Raw genomic sequence first — 17,775 nt, forward strand, 5'->3', positions numbered from 1 at the left:
ATCTATTTACACACATGAAAGGTAAAGAAAGAGGAAAACTAAATTATTTACTTTTTACTGACAGACAGAAATAACCAATTGATGCAATTTAAGGTGATATATTGTATGTTCTGTAACAATACACCCACTAAGACTCTTTTTCTGGTTCAACTGTGTTTTATTAATAGAAAAGAGAAAGAAAGAGACAGAATCTGTGTTGCTGTGGCCTTGAAATAGCACTCCAGGAACCATCTTCCTCAAAGGAAAAATTTGATTCTGTTCAGCCGATTTAAGCATTCACTGATTCCAGAAGTAGTGGGTCCACTCACCTCTACAATCATCATATTAGGCATATATTCTCCTTTTCCCCTTGGGCTCAGTCTGGTGATTACTTAAACTTTTGGTGACCTGATTTAGCTCACTAAATCAGCAGAAAACTCAGCTGGGGAGGTGCTGATGTAGTGACCTGAATCAGCTTAATGAGGGGTCAGCGCACCACAGCTGATTTAGGGGAGTGGGGAAGAGGACTGTATGGACAGGAGCAAAGAGTGGGGACAGGCCTGTCCCTCTTGCTGCTAGACAGGCTCATTCACCTGGTGAAACCTCACCAACAGAAGTACTGTAAGACAAAGTTTTGGCACCACTGGTCAGAATATCAAAAGCTGCCTTACATTACAGACCTGAAGGCTGGTAAGGCAACAAGCCACATCCCTGTCTCCTTTCCAGCAGGGAATAGTACCTACCCTCAGAAAACCACAAGGTAAGTACTTCACATGGGCGTCTCATTCCGTGGAAGGATAATATAAGCTCTGTGAGCTTTGCCAACAACACACATTTAGAATTCAGAAAGCTCTGAGGTTTATTTGGAATTCATAAAACATCCCTCATTTAAAAAAAAAATTCTACCTTCCTTCAGGACACACATTAAATCCAGTGTAAGATGGCATGAGCTGATATCACAGACAAGCAAACCCCTCTTACCTGTCACCAGAAACAGAGATCAGATGTTTGCAGTCATTACTGAATTTCATCCCGGTTACAATCTCTGTGTGAAATAAAGCACAAGAAAAAAAAAAAAACCTTCCCTGAATTATTCCAATGGCCAGAAGAGATCATTAGCCAAATAGCCTATCTGTGCTCAGTAACTCAAATTCTGATTAAAGCCAACACACTTCACAGATCAATATGCCCCCATTACCATAACCATTTAACAAAGAATCTAGGCTTGACATGGAAAGGGTAGCCCACAGCAAAATGAGAAGGAAGACTGAAAGTCTCTTTTTGCCTATAACAGAATAGACCCTACATGGTAGGAGCTGAGGGTATGTCATAATGAAACTTAATATACACTGAAAAAACACAGACTACCTTATAGGCTATTAGAAAACCTGTGTAAACAAATACATGGCCTGACAGGCGTGTATATGCTTGTGTTTTGCAATGCAAAATGCAGTCTGAAAAAAGTTGAAACTGCAATGAAATAAGTTATGACAACTTCATCCAACTGTAACCTACTCCAAAATACCCACTGGGTAAACTTTGGTGGGAAGGAACCTTCAGAAAGCTCTGACAAGTCTCAGACCCTACTATATAATCAGCAGCAGAAAAAATGCATTTTCAGAAGTTCACATGCCTTACCTGAATGTCCATACATGGTTGCAACACACTCGCCAGAATAGAAATCAAAGATGGAGAGGTTCTTGTCAGAACAACTGGTTGCAATATAAAGACCAGAGGGATCCGTTTGCACCTGGTTTAGGAGATAAGAGGTGGAAAGACCTGGTGAGAAAGTGCCTTCAGACTGCATGAAAATGGTCCAGAATACCCAAGACAGTCATAGTAGTTAACAGAATAAAATGCAAGTAGCTCCTACAGGACTCCAAATGAGTACCAGGCTATCCAGCACCCTGGGACAAATCTCCAACCTGACTAAACTATTAAAACTATCTCCAACCTAATTAGAGTCTAAAGGTGCTTACATTAAATGCCTTCATGATTGTGAAGGCACCACCACCAATGGACAGACTTATACCTCTCCTACCTCCTTTTAACCACTGGGGTCTTACTTTCTTCTATTTTAAGATCAAAACAAAATAAACAAACAAAAAACCACACACAGATGCCAACCTCCCAGCCCCACCCCCCAAAAATAATCAGAAATTACAAGAGTTAAGTGAAATATTAAGACTCCAATCTTGAGGAGAGAAACCAAAAAAAACCTCAACACTGCTAAGAAATTATCTTTGATAATGATGCTGTCAAATCTCCAGCATTTGCAACTCCCATTTTTGGGATTTGTTTTTTCTTTCTTTTTCATATACACCCATTTGTTGTTTTATTTGGATCAAATATAAAACTCCCTCCAAATGCCTCTAGGTTTAAGGCAGCACTACACAGCAAATACAGCTGCTGTCACCAAATGTCCTGCTTTGTCTTTTGTAGAACTTTAAGGAACTGAGGAGTGAAAACGTCTGGTTTTTGACAGAGACAGGGTATTTAAATAATGATAACTTTTTTTGGTTATGTTTATTTTGTTGCTGTATCTTTTGCTTCCAATGTCACTGTTTGGGTTCTACTTGTTTAACTGCAATATATATTATGATCTCAGAATAACATGCCAAGACAGTTTAAATTCCAGAGACAATCATAATCCCTTGGTTACATAATTGTCCTAAAAATGAACAAAGCAACATTAAAATAATTGAGATTCCCGACTTGAACTACACATGAAAAAAACCCCCAAACATAAAGGATATTAAAAACAAAAAATCCAGCTCCCAGCAACATTTCATGTTTTGTGGTCTGAGAAAGATATAATCAAGCACCTGAGCTTACCAGCAATAAAGTATAGCATCAATTTTTCATTTTCATTACTCTGGCTTATAAAAAACTTTGTAGGAATCATAATAGGCAAAGAGAAAGAGAACTTATCTTTCTCTGTAAAACAGAATAGGTGACACTGAACAAAGCTCTTTGCTTTCCTCTCCCTTTTTACCCAGTTATTTCAACATATCAATAATAGAATAGACTATTTCAGTTGGAAGGGACCTACAACAATCATCTAGTCCAATTGCCTGACCAATTCAGGGCTGACCAAGTTAAAACATGTTATTAAGGGCATTATCCAAATGCCTCTTAAACACCGACAGGCTTGGGACATTGACCACCTCTCTAGGAAGCCTGTTCCAGTGTTTGACCACCCTCTCGGTAAAGAAATGCTTCCTAATGTCCAGTCTAAACCTCCCCTGGCGCAGCTTTGAACTGTTCCCACATGTCCTGTCACTGGATACCAGGGAGAAGAGCTCAGCACCTCCCTCTCCACTTCGCCTCCTCAGGAAGCTGTAGAGAGCAGTGAGGTCGCCCCTCAGCCTCCTCTTCTCCAAACTAGACAAGCCCAAAGTCCCCAGCCACTCCTCATAGGACACGCCTCCCAGCCCTTAATAATAATACTGCTGGCCTGTGCAGCTGAACAGGAATATTTGGTTTAAAAAAGTAGAAAAATTATCAGTGAAAACAAATACAATGAAGAAGCTTGTTTGGCAACTTGAGAGATATTTTGGTTGTATCAATTGGTCTTCCCTCTTTGAAGACAAGAATACAATTCTTCCACATCCCAAAGTGTTGTCATCACTCTTAACGCTGAATCTTGAATGCACCTGCTTTATCGGGGGAAACCCAGGGAAGTGGCAGAAGCAGGCATGCTACCCTACCCCAAGGCCTAGATGCACTCAGCAGGTGGGAAACACGAACAGACTCTCTCTAAGCACTACCAGGCTTGTCCAGCACTCCAAGACACAAAGAATATGGGCTTTTCAGGGCAGATGCTACTTAATTTCATCAACTCTTAAAGAGTTTCACTTGTATTTGCCCTCTGGAAACCACAAATTTCTCAAACACTGATCAACAGGCAGCTCCACCTTAAAAAGCCTAACAAAAGTAGTCAAGAAACCCAGAACGAGCTCTCTAAAGCAGAAAGTAAAGGATTAAAGTAATGGACTAAATCCTCTCCTGACAGATATTGGTGCAGTTCTACTTGCTTTTACAACATGGGCCTGTGCCTCACTTCAGAAACAGGACAGAGAGAGAAGTTATACATCAACTTCATCATTCACTGACTCTTTTCCTGTTTTAGCCTGATGGAACCCAAATACATTACCAGCCCTTAAGGATGGAGGTAGGAGAAAGCAGCAGCAGGATAAGGGACAAAGTATGTATATGGAGCAAGGGAAAAAAAAAAGAAAAAAAAAAGTTACTGTGTTCAGATTTGTATTTCATTTTCTTAGTCCTGACCTGCATTCAGAAGAGCTGGAAAAAAAGGAAAAGGGAAGAAAGAAAGAAAACAGCTTACTTTGATGAGGGTTCCATCTTCACCTTGGGATCCTTTGTAAAGCTTCTTCTGCTTCCCACTGCTTATGTTGAAAACCCTGAGGGGGATGACATAAGACAACATCGTTCATTTTGCCCAGGTACTGCTCTGTGGATCTTGTCACCAGGATCCTTTTCTCTTTCTGTTCCTCGTTCCACATGAGATACAGGGAGCAGGGCCAAGCCACAGGAAGTGGAGAAATGACCTCTATGAACTATAACCACCAATCATTTAAATGGTTCAAGAATCTCAAAAGTAATGTAGAGGCCCAAGACTGGATGATATAATATTAAGCAGATTATTTGAATTAAAATTGAGGCTTGATTCTCAAGCCAATAATCAAAACCAAGTATAGCATCGTGGCACTGAAGGAGATCAAATGGGAGGGAGAAAACCTTGCCATGCCTTGTAATGGCTAATGGTTATGTAGCAGGAATAGCTCTTAATAAACTTCAGCCAGTCCTCCCTGCTATGAAAATACCTGTGGCTCCTTCATACTAAAGGAAAGGGTTAAGAGAGCAAGACCCTTTATTTACATTAGAATACAAAACAAAATTACATTCAGTAGTGGTATTTAGCTATGACCAAAACTCTTGGCCTCTCACCCAGATACAAGATGAGACATACAACTACAGAGTGTCTCCTTTGCTTTGAAGATAGAAGCAAACATTGAAGAAATGGATAAAGAGGGAGCAGAGAATGGATTCCACTTGTCCAAAGACAGTCACTCCTAGCTCAGTTTTAGGTTCCTACAGTCCCAGATATTCCACAGGACCTCACAGCTTCTCACTAGACATACCTTTAAAAGCAAAAATTACCACAGCGCTGAAGTCCTTGCCCCACAGCTCAATGATGTGCCAAGGAAGGCACACTTGCTTTCCCAACAGAAAGGCTTTGCTCTGCAGAGCAACCCAGCGAGAAGCCAAGAGTCCCATGGGCATTTGCATATATCCACAGCTTTTATCAGCAAGGGAAAAGGCAGAGTTCAACCTCACAGAGTGTTAGGTGAAGCCTCAGATCTGCCTGAAAATGCTGTGTCAAAGAACCTAGAGGAACAATGATGGAGATGGGGCTGCCTTGGCCAACTCATTTATTACTGCAAAAATATTTTCGAGACAAGAAGTAAACTAACCTGATGTTACGATCCTGGCATCCAATAGCTGCATATTTCCAGCTGGGGTCCACATCCATGTCATATAGAGTGGTCTTCCTAACAATGTGATGTGTTCGGGTAAACTGAACCCCTTCTCCTGTCTAAGCATGTGGGTAAAGACTGTGTCAAAATCAAGTAGTTAACCCATTATTAAAAACTTCTAAATACAGATGAGTCTTCTCACATAGCCAGCACAAACCATCCCTTCCCACTAATCAGATCTGCTGGGAGCAGCTGGGACTGGAGGCACAATGAACTCCCCTTCAGCCCATATTCTTTCACCACTCCTCACAATAGCCCTGGCAGCAAAAGAAAAGCAGATATCCTAACGGTTCTCTACTTTGCATCTTGCTGAGAGAGGTCAGGCTGGGAGCAGCTGCATGCTTCACAGAACTACTTCTCCAAATCTAATCTCTTGCACTGAGTCAGTGGGAGACACTGAGGCTGAAATAGCAACCAGCTCATACAGAAACTCTAATCTCACTCTTTAAAGTAGTTCCTTTGTGGAGAGATTATTAAAAAACCTGCACAAAAAGCTGTAATAAGGTTACCTTCTGCGCAGTGCGGAAATAGATGCTCTTGTCTGCCCCACAGCTTATCATTCGCACTTTCCCATCATTGGCTGGAACAAAAAGGCAGGAGCCGATCAAAAGATAAACACACAGATACAAGGTGGAGGAAATGTTTCAATTTATACTGCTGCTCATTTATTCCAGTCCTGATTAGCTAAGACTGACTCCTACCTAAGCAGCAGGATGCTGCAGCAAAACAGAGGCTCCTTCTCAGGGACAGCATTTGTTAATGCTCAGAGTGCATAAGGCCTTAATACAGAGGCTTTACACAACAGATTAGGATGTAATTCTGTCTTCTCCCTCAACAGTATGCTGACATGCTTATTCTCTATGTGCCACAGCACTCTGGCAATATGACAAGTTCACACTCAGCATGAGCTGAAAACAGGCAATAGGCACTTTTCAGTCCTCAAAGTCAGTCACATGTTTCTTGCTGCCCTTTCTTACTGCAGGGTCAGGCTTCCCTTCTTCTCTTAGCACTCTTTTGTAACCAATCTGCTCCTTCAGCAAAACAACACCTGATAAAATTCCATGTAATGAAAATGGATCCAATATCACACAAGTCCACTTGAACTGCACCCACTTAGAGCACGACTGCACTTAGCTCACAGACTAGCACAAAGGCCTTCAATGCCAAGCCATGAGTGCAGTTCCCTCATCTCCTAGGAGTTTAGCTGGCTGCATTCAAGGCCAGCTCACTGGTAAGACAGACCTACCAGAGAAACTTTTGCCGGCCTTGGAGCTCCTTGAGGAAAATCTTGAAAAAGCCTCACAGCAGCTTCAGGGAGCCTCTGCTATGAAGCTTCAGCAAGGTCCCTTCACTTGGGAGCTACTTTCAAGCTGAGGTTCTCATCCTTGAACCCCAACTGAGCTACATTGCAGCAGCAGCAGCATTGCAGCCACACCTGTGCCTGGTCACACACCCTACTGATCTGAATCCTGACCCTAACCCATGGACTCAGCTTCCCGATTGGAACTTGAACCTGCCTTGCTGCTATGGGCTTGCCCGGCAGGCACTGAAATGTGGCTGACCCTGCTCACTGTCTCCAGACCGATCCTGACCATGAATTGCTGACCTGTTTTATCACTATGGATTTGTCTGGTGATCTGGACTACTGGCTGGATCTAGTTACTGTCACTGGACTTCATCTGTTCCACCTTGTTCAGGTACTGTGGGACTTTCCCGTTGCCAGTTAGGCCACTACCTTTGCCTGCCTTCCTGCCACCCTTGGCTACTGGCTTCCCCTGGCAGAGCAGCCAACCCTCGTTGTTCCCCAACAATAACACAATACACCACACTGATGTCTGACCATCAGTAGTAACTGAGTGCTAGGGATGCAATGTGCTCCATTACCATAAATGCAAAGTCTTACGCTGGTCTGCAATGACAAATTTACTTGTGACTAGTTAAGCCCAAAATGGTTTTTGTGGGTTTGGGGATTTTTTTGGAGGATGACTGTTCCACAGTTCTCCTCACAAAGAATAGCGTGTAGCCACTTGACATCAGTGAAAGGGTGTAAATCATTACAGAAAACAGCTTTCCAAAGAAATGCTGAGGACTTCAATCACGGGTTTTTTGAGTGGGGAGGAAGAAGAGGAGAAAAAAACCAAAAGGGAAAAGAAGGCAAGTATCATCATATGTCAAGTTCTGTTAGGACTGCAGCTACAGAAGATGACAAAAAAGCAGCTGCAGATTCAGCCTGGCCTAACCCAGTGTTTAAGTAGTTAAAATTACTTTACAGCTACAATGGGACAACAGCAGTGCTCAAATCTAGCTTTGGAGGGAGGCTGCGATTCTCTACCTGCAAACTTCACAGCAGTGATGGAAGAAGAATGTTCATCCAGAGTCTGCTGCAGGCTGTAGTCCTTTCCAGCATCCAAGACATGAATCAATCGATCCCGACTGGCAGAGGCTAAGAGCTTTAAGCCTGTCAGAAAGTTAAGAGTGCAAGACCATTACTAAAAAGTCATTTGCTCTTCCAGTCACTATTTTAAAACAGCTTCTCAAGTCATCTTAGGGACAAAACATACTGTAGCTAACTGCATGGATGGACACAAAGGAACGCCCCTGGATTTCACACTATAACAACAGATAGAACAAGTTGCAATCTCAACCTACTGTATTGCAAGGAAAAGTATGAGGAAGAAGCCTTTTTTGAAGTCTAGCTCAACTGGCTCAACGCTACAAGTCTGCTCTGAAATCCAGAAGTAGCTCACCACTGAAAGTTCTGATGTACCATGGCTGGACATTCTGACTTGTTCAACACTACATTCATAGGCAAAAGGGAAGAAGCTCAACTGCATTTACCTGTGTCAGGTTTGGAGTACTCCAGACATAGGATCTCAGAGTCATGGGCTTCCACCTTCAGCATTTCCCTCAGGGACTGCAACTCATATATCCTAAGACACAACATGGCTGATTTCAGTATGTTTAATAAAATTAGCAAGACCTGGTTCTGATTGTCATGCCTGCAGAGCCCACAGTCTGCACAAGAAGCTCTATGGGATTACCTGAGAGTGCCTATTCTGTCCCCTGAGGCCAGGTGCTCCCCACTGGGACTCACACAGACAGTGCGTATCCCCACCTTCGTATCCATCACTTGTGCATCAGCTTTGTCTGCACTTCCTGCTGAGTTGTAATCAGTGTCCAGAAGTACCTGAGTGTTGTCATCTACATAGATGATTTTCATCAAGTCCTGGGGATACAATACACCCAGAAATATTAAATGTTTACAAAATATTAAAGTGAAGCATCTGCCTTAGAAACTGGGCTCCCGGGCAAAATATACACTTCATTGGCAGTAATGCTGTAATTGTTAGGATCTTTTAGCTAGGAGCAAGCACTCAGCCCCTTCATATTGTAGTATAAAAGTTTCACAGTTGTGTCTCACTATCACCCTTTGCAAAAGATTCCCTTCAAGCTAGAAACTAACAGCATCTCTCACACAATAGACAAGATCTAGAATTTGTGATTACAATGTAGCAGGGGACACAGCAGGAATCTGTAAGACTTCTAGGGATCATACAAGTCAACCCATGCCTTTTGAGAACTGACAGAAAGAGCAGGAGCTTTTTCCACCGTGAGCAGATTGCTGAGAACGGGCAGGTCAGGGCTGCTGTGCCCATGGAGCTTCCAACACAACTAAGAACGGAAGCAAATACCCATATGTAATCACTGTTGTGTATGAGTATCCTCCCTCTTATATAGATGAAGTGAGTGTAAACTGTTTCTCATTCAATCCTCCCAAACCTCTGCCTCATTTAATGCACCTTTCTAAACAAATCTTAAGAGTGGTTACACATTACAGAGATGGAGAAAAAGAGAAACAGCTCTCCTGAAGCACATGGTATGAGCCATTTTGGAAGAGACAAGCTCAGCAAATCCTTGGGTGGTTTATGGAAAAAGCAATAGTCCCCAGGACCATTTCAGACAAACTGTCTTTCTAGCTCATACTCCCTGCATGTTTCTTCAGGTTCATAGATTTTATCAGATTTGTTCTCTCTTTACAGAGAAGCTTGTGTTGACTTAGAGATCCAAAGAACTTTGGGCCTTAACTTGGGAATACCTGTGCATGAGGAAAAGCAACCCCAAGGGCAAGGAGGTGATCAAAACCTAGGATCTTACATTGCTGAGGATGTTGCGGTGCAGGGCTGTGCCATGAATGTTGGAGCTCTCAGTGTTCCACAGACGAATAGTGTTGTCAGATGAGCAGGTGATGAAGGAACCAGGGGGGAGGCATGACTGATTGTTGTCCTTCACCTCTGGATACATCTAAGGGCAGGTAAAAATCAACGGCTGAATGAGACTGCCTGGCACCTGGCATCCTAGACACTGGTAGCAAGTTTCAAAACAAAATGAGATAAAAGGGCTGTGCTCTATGTTTTGTAAAGGCGAAAGCCAGCCAGTTCTCCTAATGAATACCTGTTTGCAGACCAGAGCTTCGTATTCACTTCAAACAAATGCTCATTTCCCTGAACACAGAACATCTCCTTAAGAAGCGTGCAACTAGCCAGCATCCTTTGTTTCTAATAGTTCAAAGAGAGCACGTCAAAGAGCACGCAGCGACGACCATGCAACAACAACCTTGCACTGCTGTTTGCAACTTTCAACTACTACTGTCAATTTATAATCCAGAAGGAAATGGTGAGATGCAATTAATAAATAATAACAAAAACGAGTCCTCAACCTCTTCCCACTTCCCTCTTTCCTGACCACTGTTGGACATATTTCAACATATTAGCAATTACATTGTTTCCTACACCTCCTTTCCTTCCCTCTGTCCCTCTGAAGGAAAGCCAACCAGACAGACTGGAAGATGACAGCCACTTGAGAGGCTAATTCTGGACATCCTGGTAAACAGGTTAAGAAGGATCAGAGTTGAGATCTTATCACTTGTTTCGTTCCTTTGACTTCGGAGCACTTGCTCACCACAGACCTCAAATAATTTTATTTGAGGTCAGCAGTAAACTCTTGTACGTTTTGTGAAAGGAGCCCCTGCATTCAGCTTTGCCCAGTTCTGCTCCTTCTCCCACCTCCCACCTTTCAATGGTGAGATTTTTTTTCCAGCAACACACGGCATCTAATGCATTTGGTCAGCCATTGCTGTGCAGCCAAAGAACTGTTCCCAGCTCCAACTCAAGCCCTGTAGCAACCACACTAACCACAGGAGGAAATTAGAGTCAATTCTTTCTCTCTGCAGTAAGTGCCTGCATTCAAATTTGGCAGCTCTTCAGATGACTTCCTCAGCTGCAACTTGCAATCCAAAACTTGTGTCTGCAGACAACATACCTCAATATTCCACACGCAGGAAGAGTGGTACAAAGCGGAGTACACCTTGCCCACTTTCTTCGGGTCTTTGACATCCCACACATACAGGCTGTGGTCATTGTATACACAGGAAAGCCACTGGTTGGTGGGGTCAAAAGTCAAGGCAATCGTGTCTGGATACTTCGCATCAGCCATACCAGAGAAAAGACGACTGCACAAAGAGAGAACAACAGCCTGGTTAACTTGCGCTCTCTTGGAGTCAGAGCAAGGACGTGAAGCATGAGAGCTCAGATTCTCCCCCAGGGCACTGGCAAGGTGAACAATACACTGTGGCGTATATAGGCAGACAGAGTAGCTGGCTGGGAAGACATGTCTCTTGAACAACCAGAGTCCCAAAAGAATCCTGAAAGTCCCATGGCAAAAGTCATTCTCCTTGCCATCCAACTCAGAGTCCCACCACAGACAGGCAACCAACTTTCCCTGAAGAAGGCCCAAACAGGACACTTGATCATCACTGTGGATCATCATCATTTACCCTTACATATCTAGGTGGTAAAATCCAAGTCAAATAATCTCAAAACAAAGGGGAGGGGGAAGGATCATCTTTTGGTGGGTACTATATTTTGTTTACTGATTGCAGAACTGCTCTTTTGTGGGACCAAGCAGAAGAGTAAGTACTGCACTCAACAGCCAGGAGCACACCAGCACAAGGGACAAAGGAACGATTCATTTCAGCAGCCGCTTGTCTGACATGCTTCCCTTCCACCCCTGCCCCACACACAGGCCAGCTTGGTGCTGCTCACAGGAGCTCATGAGGTGGGCACAGTCCTTTCGAGATAGGCAAGCTCTCTGATGCAAACTTAAAACCAGAGGAATTCTGCAGAACAAGAAAACGCCTCTTTCCCCAGGTTAGACCAAGATCACGCCTTGTGAACCCTGTATCTCCTCTAGAGGGGTCCTGCTGCCATGCATGTAAAGAAGGAGCTTCTCCCTTGACCTGAGGTGAACACAGCCATCCCACAATGATGTTAATGATATTGCATAAGGTAATCATAGCCAGAGTGCCAGGGTGTTGAGAGCAGGTAATTTAAAAGGACTGATGGAGATGCTGGGATGAGGGCCTAAGTGCATGTAGCACACCAGACAGTCGGAGCCCTGCTTCTGCAAGTGCACAGCTTTGAGGGCTAGAAGAGCGCAGCCCAGATCCTACAGAAAAATCAAGTCATTGATACAGCTGTGGGCAGTTCATTGTGGGCAACTGGCATCCCACAGAGAGACTCTGGCATGCATGGGAATATAAGGAGTCCTGTGTTTTCAAGCTTCTTTGGAAGTCATTAAAATAAAAAAATATTGTTAAGATTGTAATCAGCGCTACAAATGCATGTTTAAGAATCACATTAATATTTCTGCTCAACTGATGCATGACAGCAGCAGAGAGTATTTTTAAAGGGTCCATGTATACAATTGCTTGACTTCAGCACTACCAGAAACTGGTAACATTTTAAATTGAGATAGTTCCTTCTTCAGCTCCCTTACTGGAATATCATTATCTCCCACTGACCTTCTGGAGGGGGGACTAAACAGTGCACTGTTTAAACCTTTACCTCAAGTTCCCAAGAATAGTTTAGAGAAAACCTGTTGACATATGAAAAAACCAAAACAAAACAAAAACCACAAAACCCATGAACCCAAAAAAAGAGTATGTATCTGTAGACATGGGAACTCCAGATATCCAGTGGAATGATGGCTGGTAGATTCATACACCTTTGGATTTCTTTCCCCCCTAGTGACAGAAGTGAAAGAGGGCAACAGAAGAAGATTGGGAAAGCCTCCAACCAGGACTGGCAAACAGCAACACATGAAGCGTTTTCTCTAGCATAAGCCTCCGCAAGCTGGCAGACAGAACTGTATGGAAATCACATTACCCACCTCAGAAGGTGAGAAACAGAGAGCCAAGGCAGAAGATACTGGAGCAAGGAAAACAAGACAACAGAACGCACAAGATTGAGGGAGGAGAAAGACTACAGACAATAGTAGATTTGGGTCTATAAAAGATCGCAAGGGAGCCTTTGAAAAAATGACCCATCAGAGCCTGGGCATCCCTCAGCAACATCATTACATTGCTACGGAGGAAAGTCTTCAGCCCTTACCCGTGATAAGCAAAGTACGTGCTATGGTACAGGAACAACTGGAGTGTGCCACAGCATCCTGTGCCCACTGCCTGCTTGCTCATAGCAACCAATTTCAAAAGGCCACCAGACCCGAACAATCCCAGGGAGATGAGGAGCAAGATACGCTGTGTAGTCCAGCGACCAGCTTTGGGCTGTAGCCCAGCCACACAAGGCAAGGCTGCAACAACTCAGGGAGATCTGCAACAGGCTGCCAACTTTCATCCATAAAGAGAGCACAGTCCAGATGGCAAAGGTCTGGGGAACAGTTCTAACCCCCCCCAAGCCTCCCTTGCTCCCTTCCACCCTCTCCATGGTACCTGGCCTCAGTCACACTCGCGATGTCTGTTCCCAGGAAGTGCGGCTTCGGCAGCGTGGTGACAAAGTGAAGGTTCAGAGGGTTAAAAATCCGCACAGTGCCGTCAGCGCAGCCACAGAAGATGTAGTCATGATTCACAGAGATGCAGTTTGCCACAGTGGTCTGAGGAGAACACAGCACACAAGAAGGTGAATAAGCAATGGGCTCTCACTTCAAAGGTCACCCAACACATTACAGGGAGAAGAGCAAATTGACAGACAAAGGAGTCATGGTCGGAAGAGCTGAAGTGAAGTCGAGCGCTGGGAGTAAGGAAAAGCCTAAAAATCCATTTTTCCTTTCTGAAGAGTTTCCCGGCCAAGGTCCATTGCAGATTCCAAGTGGTTAAGGAAAGAGCCCGGTTCCTCTGTCACCCACTGTGGTGGGAGGTCAGCAGAGCTACACATTTGCTCCAGCCGAGTCTTACTCTGAACATGGTTTTTGTTCCTCTGTGACATTCGGCACCACTGGTAGGCAAGCAGCACCTCACCCTGTACTAGCATGCCAATACATTACCTGTCACAAGGCGATAAGAAAAGAAAAAAAAATGGATTTTCTTCCCCTCCCATTGGGATCCGTACAAATGGCAGAAAATGGTACAAAATGGAGTGTGGTGATAAGGGGATGGGGTCAATGCAAAATTTGTTTTCCAACTTACTGTGAAGCTGTCTGTATTCTGAGCGAGAGTGAAAGGCAGATTTTAGAGAGGAAAGGAAAGAAAAGAAGAGGCATTTCACTTGAGTGAAAAGCGTGGAAAGATTTTTCCCTTCATTTTAATACACTAGATCCTTTCAGGTGGGCATCTTACATTCAACTGAAAGGAAAATAAGCTTAATCAAATTCTTAACTATGGGCCAACCTGGTGTTTAGAATAGCCAAACCAAATAGTACATTGGGAACCTGCATTTGAGATGCACAAGCCAAGTAAGACAACACAGAGTGGGTAGAAATCAGAATCCTTCTAAAACTCATACTTGTCCAGGCCAAGCCAGGAGGGACAACACAGGGGTTGCCAAAGCTACATAAGGACACTGCTTTGCCAGAAGAGCAATAGCTGTAATGCTGAGGCTTAAGAATGAAAGAGCCTCAGTGATTAATAAAATCCCTTTGCCAAGACGCAACGCTATTTTTGCCTGGCCTTCTAGACTAAGTCACAAAGTGGCAGAGGCCCAATGACTTTCACTGCTGGTGGTCAGCTTGCACTCCAAGTGCCCCTATTGTTTGTTGTCCCTGCTCTGCTTCAGCAGACACAAATATTGCAGGACAGGAGGATGTAAAACTCACCCTCAGCTCCACCCACTTGTCTAGCAGCCTTTTTTCATTGAATTCACAGAGCAGGCCTGAGGATGTGATACAAAAGGTGCTGTCAGCTTTTTTGCCCCTTCCACAAGCCACATCTGCAAAGAAGTTGTTCCTCAGTTCTCCAAGCAATCCCGAGCGACCTAGCAAGGGGACTGTGGCATTGACCTACCAATAAAAAACAGTTTGTTAGAAATAGAGCGCGGCACTCCAGGCAGGCAGACATATTTTAGAACATCGAGCCTTGAGCGCTGAAGTGCCTCAAAGAAAGAGAGGTGCAAACAGCCTACAAGGAGAGGTAGTGACATGTTTTACTTGCTGCAGACCCACTGGTTGCACAGTGTATTGGAACCATCAGTATTAGCATATCAGTGGAACAGAACACTATTAGTGCCACCAAAACTGTGCATCCAAACACATGACCCAGAGACAGCAGATCAATTACTGGAAGAACAACCCTTCCATGATCAATCTGTGATTTATACCAAATGCCAAAGCAGGGTCCAAGCACAAATTAGGAACATCTGTTCATGAGTACCAGAAAAATTATCATACGTGGATTCTGTCCCCCAGAGAGGAATAAAACAGCTATAAGTTTAAACACTTTAGTTGACACTTCAAAATAACACTCACAATCTTTTGAGATGCTCATACCAACATCACACAGCTCTCCCCACCTCTGTGCTCCAAGGAGTTCAATGACTGCAGCTCTTTTCTAGTTTTTTTGTCCTTTGGAACATGTGACTACTGAAAAACAAGCATGCTGCTATACAACTTCAGGAACCGTGCCCTACCTCAGCACAGGATAAGACAAGCTTTTGGTGCCTTTTAGTGCTACCAGCCCATGGGGAGACTGAGACTTGAGAGCCAGGGGTGGAGGGCTATCCTTGAATCCCAGCAAAATCAAAGAGTTCCCACTTGCCACAGCTCACTGGGGCAAAATCTACCCTGCTGTAAGATGGAAATGCCTGCTCACAGCTTGGCCTTGATGCACCTTCTCTCACCTTGGAGGTTTTGCTGTCATCCAGGTACCAGAACTTGATGTGTCGATTTCCAGCAGTGACAAAGTAACTGCAGTCCTCTGAGAATGACACGGCCGTCACTTTACTTGAGACCTTGTTGGCTGCCACTACGATGTTTTTCTGGAAACATAATTGTTTAGATAGCTTAATTTCTTTGCTCAGAAGCAAAGGAAACTCATTTTAATTACAGGCACATATCCAGTACAAGTGCTGCAGCAGGGAAAAGAACCTGCATTAGCTGGGAGCATTGATTTGGCAGATAGTGCAATTCACATTTCCATTCAATTCCACTTCCACATTGACTGGGATCAAGAACAAATCAGCAGGCATTAGTGCCTGCAGGAACTTGCTGTCTGAGCCATGACAAACATGTTGGTTTCACAATCACAAGGAGCTCAGAGCAAACCCATTTCCCTTTCTAAACAGCAAAAGCATATGTATGCCAGCACAAGGAGGAGCTCTCCCAGCCTCCAGGCAGCAATGAGGGCAAGGCACTCAAGATGGGGAACAGGTATTTTCTGCAGGGAAAACAGTACTGGTTCCTCTATAAATTCTCTCTTCTCTTTAAAGACATGACATTTTATCGAAAGACCCAAAACACAGAAAGACCATACCTGTATTGGAAGGGACAAAGCAAGCAAAATCTGCTACACCTCAAATGTGCACCTCAAAACATCAAAGAGTTCGGGAAAGGAGGAAGAACACAGCAGGGACAGAAAACAGGAACAGACACTGCCCAAGCAGAACAGTCAGATGGCAGGAGCTCCCTGTCCACAATACCAGTGCTCAGTTTTCCTCCCCCTGCCTCTTCCCAGGGATTGGTAGCAGTGAGAATAAAAAAAGTTTTCCCCCCGCCTGTGGTGGGTTTTCAACCATGCAGCACATAGTTGACAACAGTGCACCACTTTTTATTCTCACTCTGTTTCCTTTACCCTTCCTTTTAGGGACTCGGTTGCTCCCAGTCTTCCCAACACAATGCCCTCGGCACACAGACCATGTCACTCTAAGGGGCCCATTGGGCTGCAGGCTGATAGAACTGAAGAAACCAGCAAGAGGAGCCTATGCTGCTGCACCATCACTATGGAGGACCCCCAAACCCAGACTGGGGGAAAAGCAAGGGGGACAGCCATTAACATAACTTCTTTCAAGAGAGCGTACAGAGAAAGGCCTATAACACTTGCAGACCTCAACATCTGGATCATTGCTGTGGCCTTTCTTTAGGGAAGCAAAGGGACCCTACAGTCAACAGGGGTTTTCTTTTCCGTCACAGTCAAATGACTAAGTCTCCCAGCCAGGAAAAACAGGGAAATCAAAGCAGCAGCACAGTGGATAGAAGAAGGGTTGTGGTTAAAAGTGCAGGAAAGTGCTTCAGGAGATCTGTTTGCACATCTTGGTCTCTTACTCTTCTTTGACTTTGGTCAGATAAAGCCTGCCTAGTTTTGGTACCCAGCCTGCAAAATAAAGGCTAGCTGGACCTCGCAATAGTCACAGTCTGGAGTGTATGCTTAAAGTGCGTGTTCTTCAGCGCAGAAGAGTGAGACAGTCCTTACCTCACAAGCTCTCATGCACAGAACTATAAATAGGATCACAGTGAATAGAAAAACCTGCATAAGCAAGGGAAAACAAAGCCACTTGTACTGTCCCACACATGCCATGCATTATGACCATCTCCAAGTCACTACTTTCGTTTGTATAACTAGAAAGAACCAAAAGGCTGAGCACTCGATTTTCAACACTGACAGACACACTTAACATTTTATCACTACACGGTTCAGCTAAAAAAAAAAAATAGCAAGGTCAAACTTCAGCTCATGCAGGAGAGAACGAACAGTGAGATCTTAAACTATAGCTCAGGAAATGCGATGAAAAGTAACATACTAAATGAGCACAGACTTACAAACTGCAAGAGAAGAGAAGGCTCCGGGGAGACCTTATAGCAGCTTTCCAGTACTTAAAGAGGCCCTACAGGAAAGATGGGGAGGGACTCTTTATCAGGGAGTGTAGTGATAGGACGAGGAGTAATGGTTTTGGAACTGAAAGAGGGGAGATTTAGATTAGATATTAGGAAGAAATTCTTTACTGTGAGGTTGGTG

At 44.0% G+C, this 17,775-nt stretch overlaps 1 protein-coding gene across 5 annotated transcripts in view; it reads right to left on the reverse strand.

Moving 5' to 3' along the window:
• The window catches only part of MAPKBP1 (mitogen-activated protein kinase binding protein 1), a 107,712-nt gene that overhangs the window by 27,610 nt on the left and 62,327 nt on the right, over positions 1-17,775 (reverse strand). For all 5 annotated transcript variants that reach the window (XM_075030672.1, XM_075030668.1, XM_075030669.1 and 2 more), the window contains 13 exons: positions 15,665-15,802; positions 14,646-14,828; positions 13,327-13,487; positions 10,860-11,049; positions 9,696-9,842; positions 8,582-8,766; positions 8,379-8,470; positions 7,873-7,998; positions 6,050-6,120; positions 5,478-5,599; positions 4,328-4,403; positions 1,618-1,729; positions 961-1,024 (listed from right to left, as the gene is read on the reverse strand). In XM_075030672.1, the coding sequence (XP_074886773.1) occupies positions 961-1,024; positions 1,618-1,729; positions 4,328-4,403; positions 5,478-5,599; positions 6,050-6,120; positions 7,873-7,998; positions 8,379-8,470; positions 8,582-8,766; positions 9,696-9,842; positions 10,860-11,049; positions 13,327-13,487; positions 14,646-14,828; positions 15,665-15,802 (1,667 nt within the window). The remainder of the gene's footprint in view (positions 1-960; positions 1,025-1,617; positions 1,730-4,327; positions 4,404-5,477; positions 5,600-6,049; positions 6,121-7,872; positions 7,999-8,378; positions 8,471-8,581; positions 8,767-9,695; positions 9,843-10,859; positions 11,050-13,326; positions 13,488-14,645; positions 14,829-15,664; positions 15,803-17,775) is intronic.

The sequence above is a fragment of the Buteo buteo genome, chromosome 6, assembly GCF_964188355.1.
Source record: "Buteo buteo chromosome 6, bButBut1.hap1.1, whole genome shotgun sequence".
Classification (NCBI taxonomy): domain Eukaryota; kingdom Metazoa; phylum Chordata; class Aves; order Accipitriformes; family Accipitridae; genus Buteo; species Buteo buteo.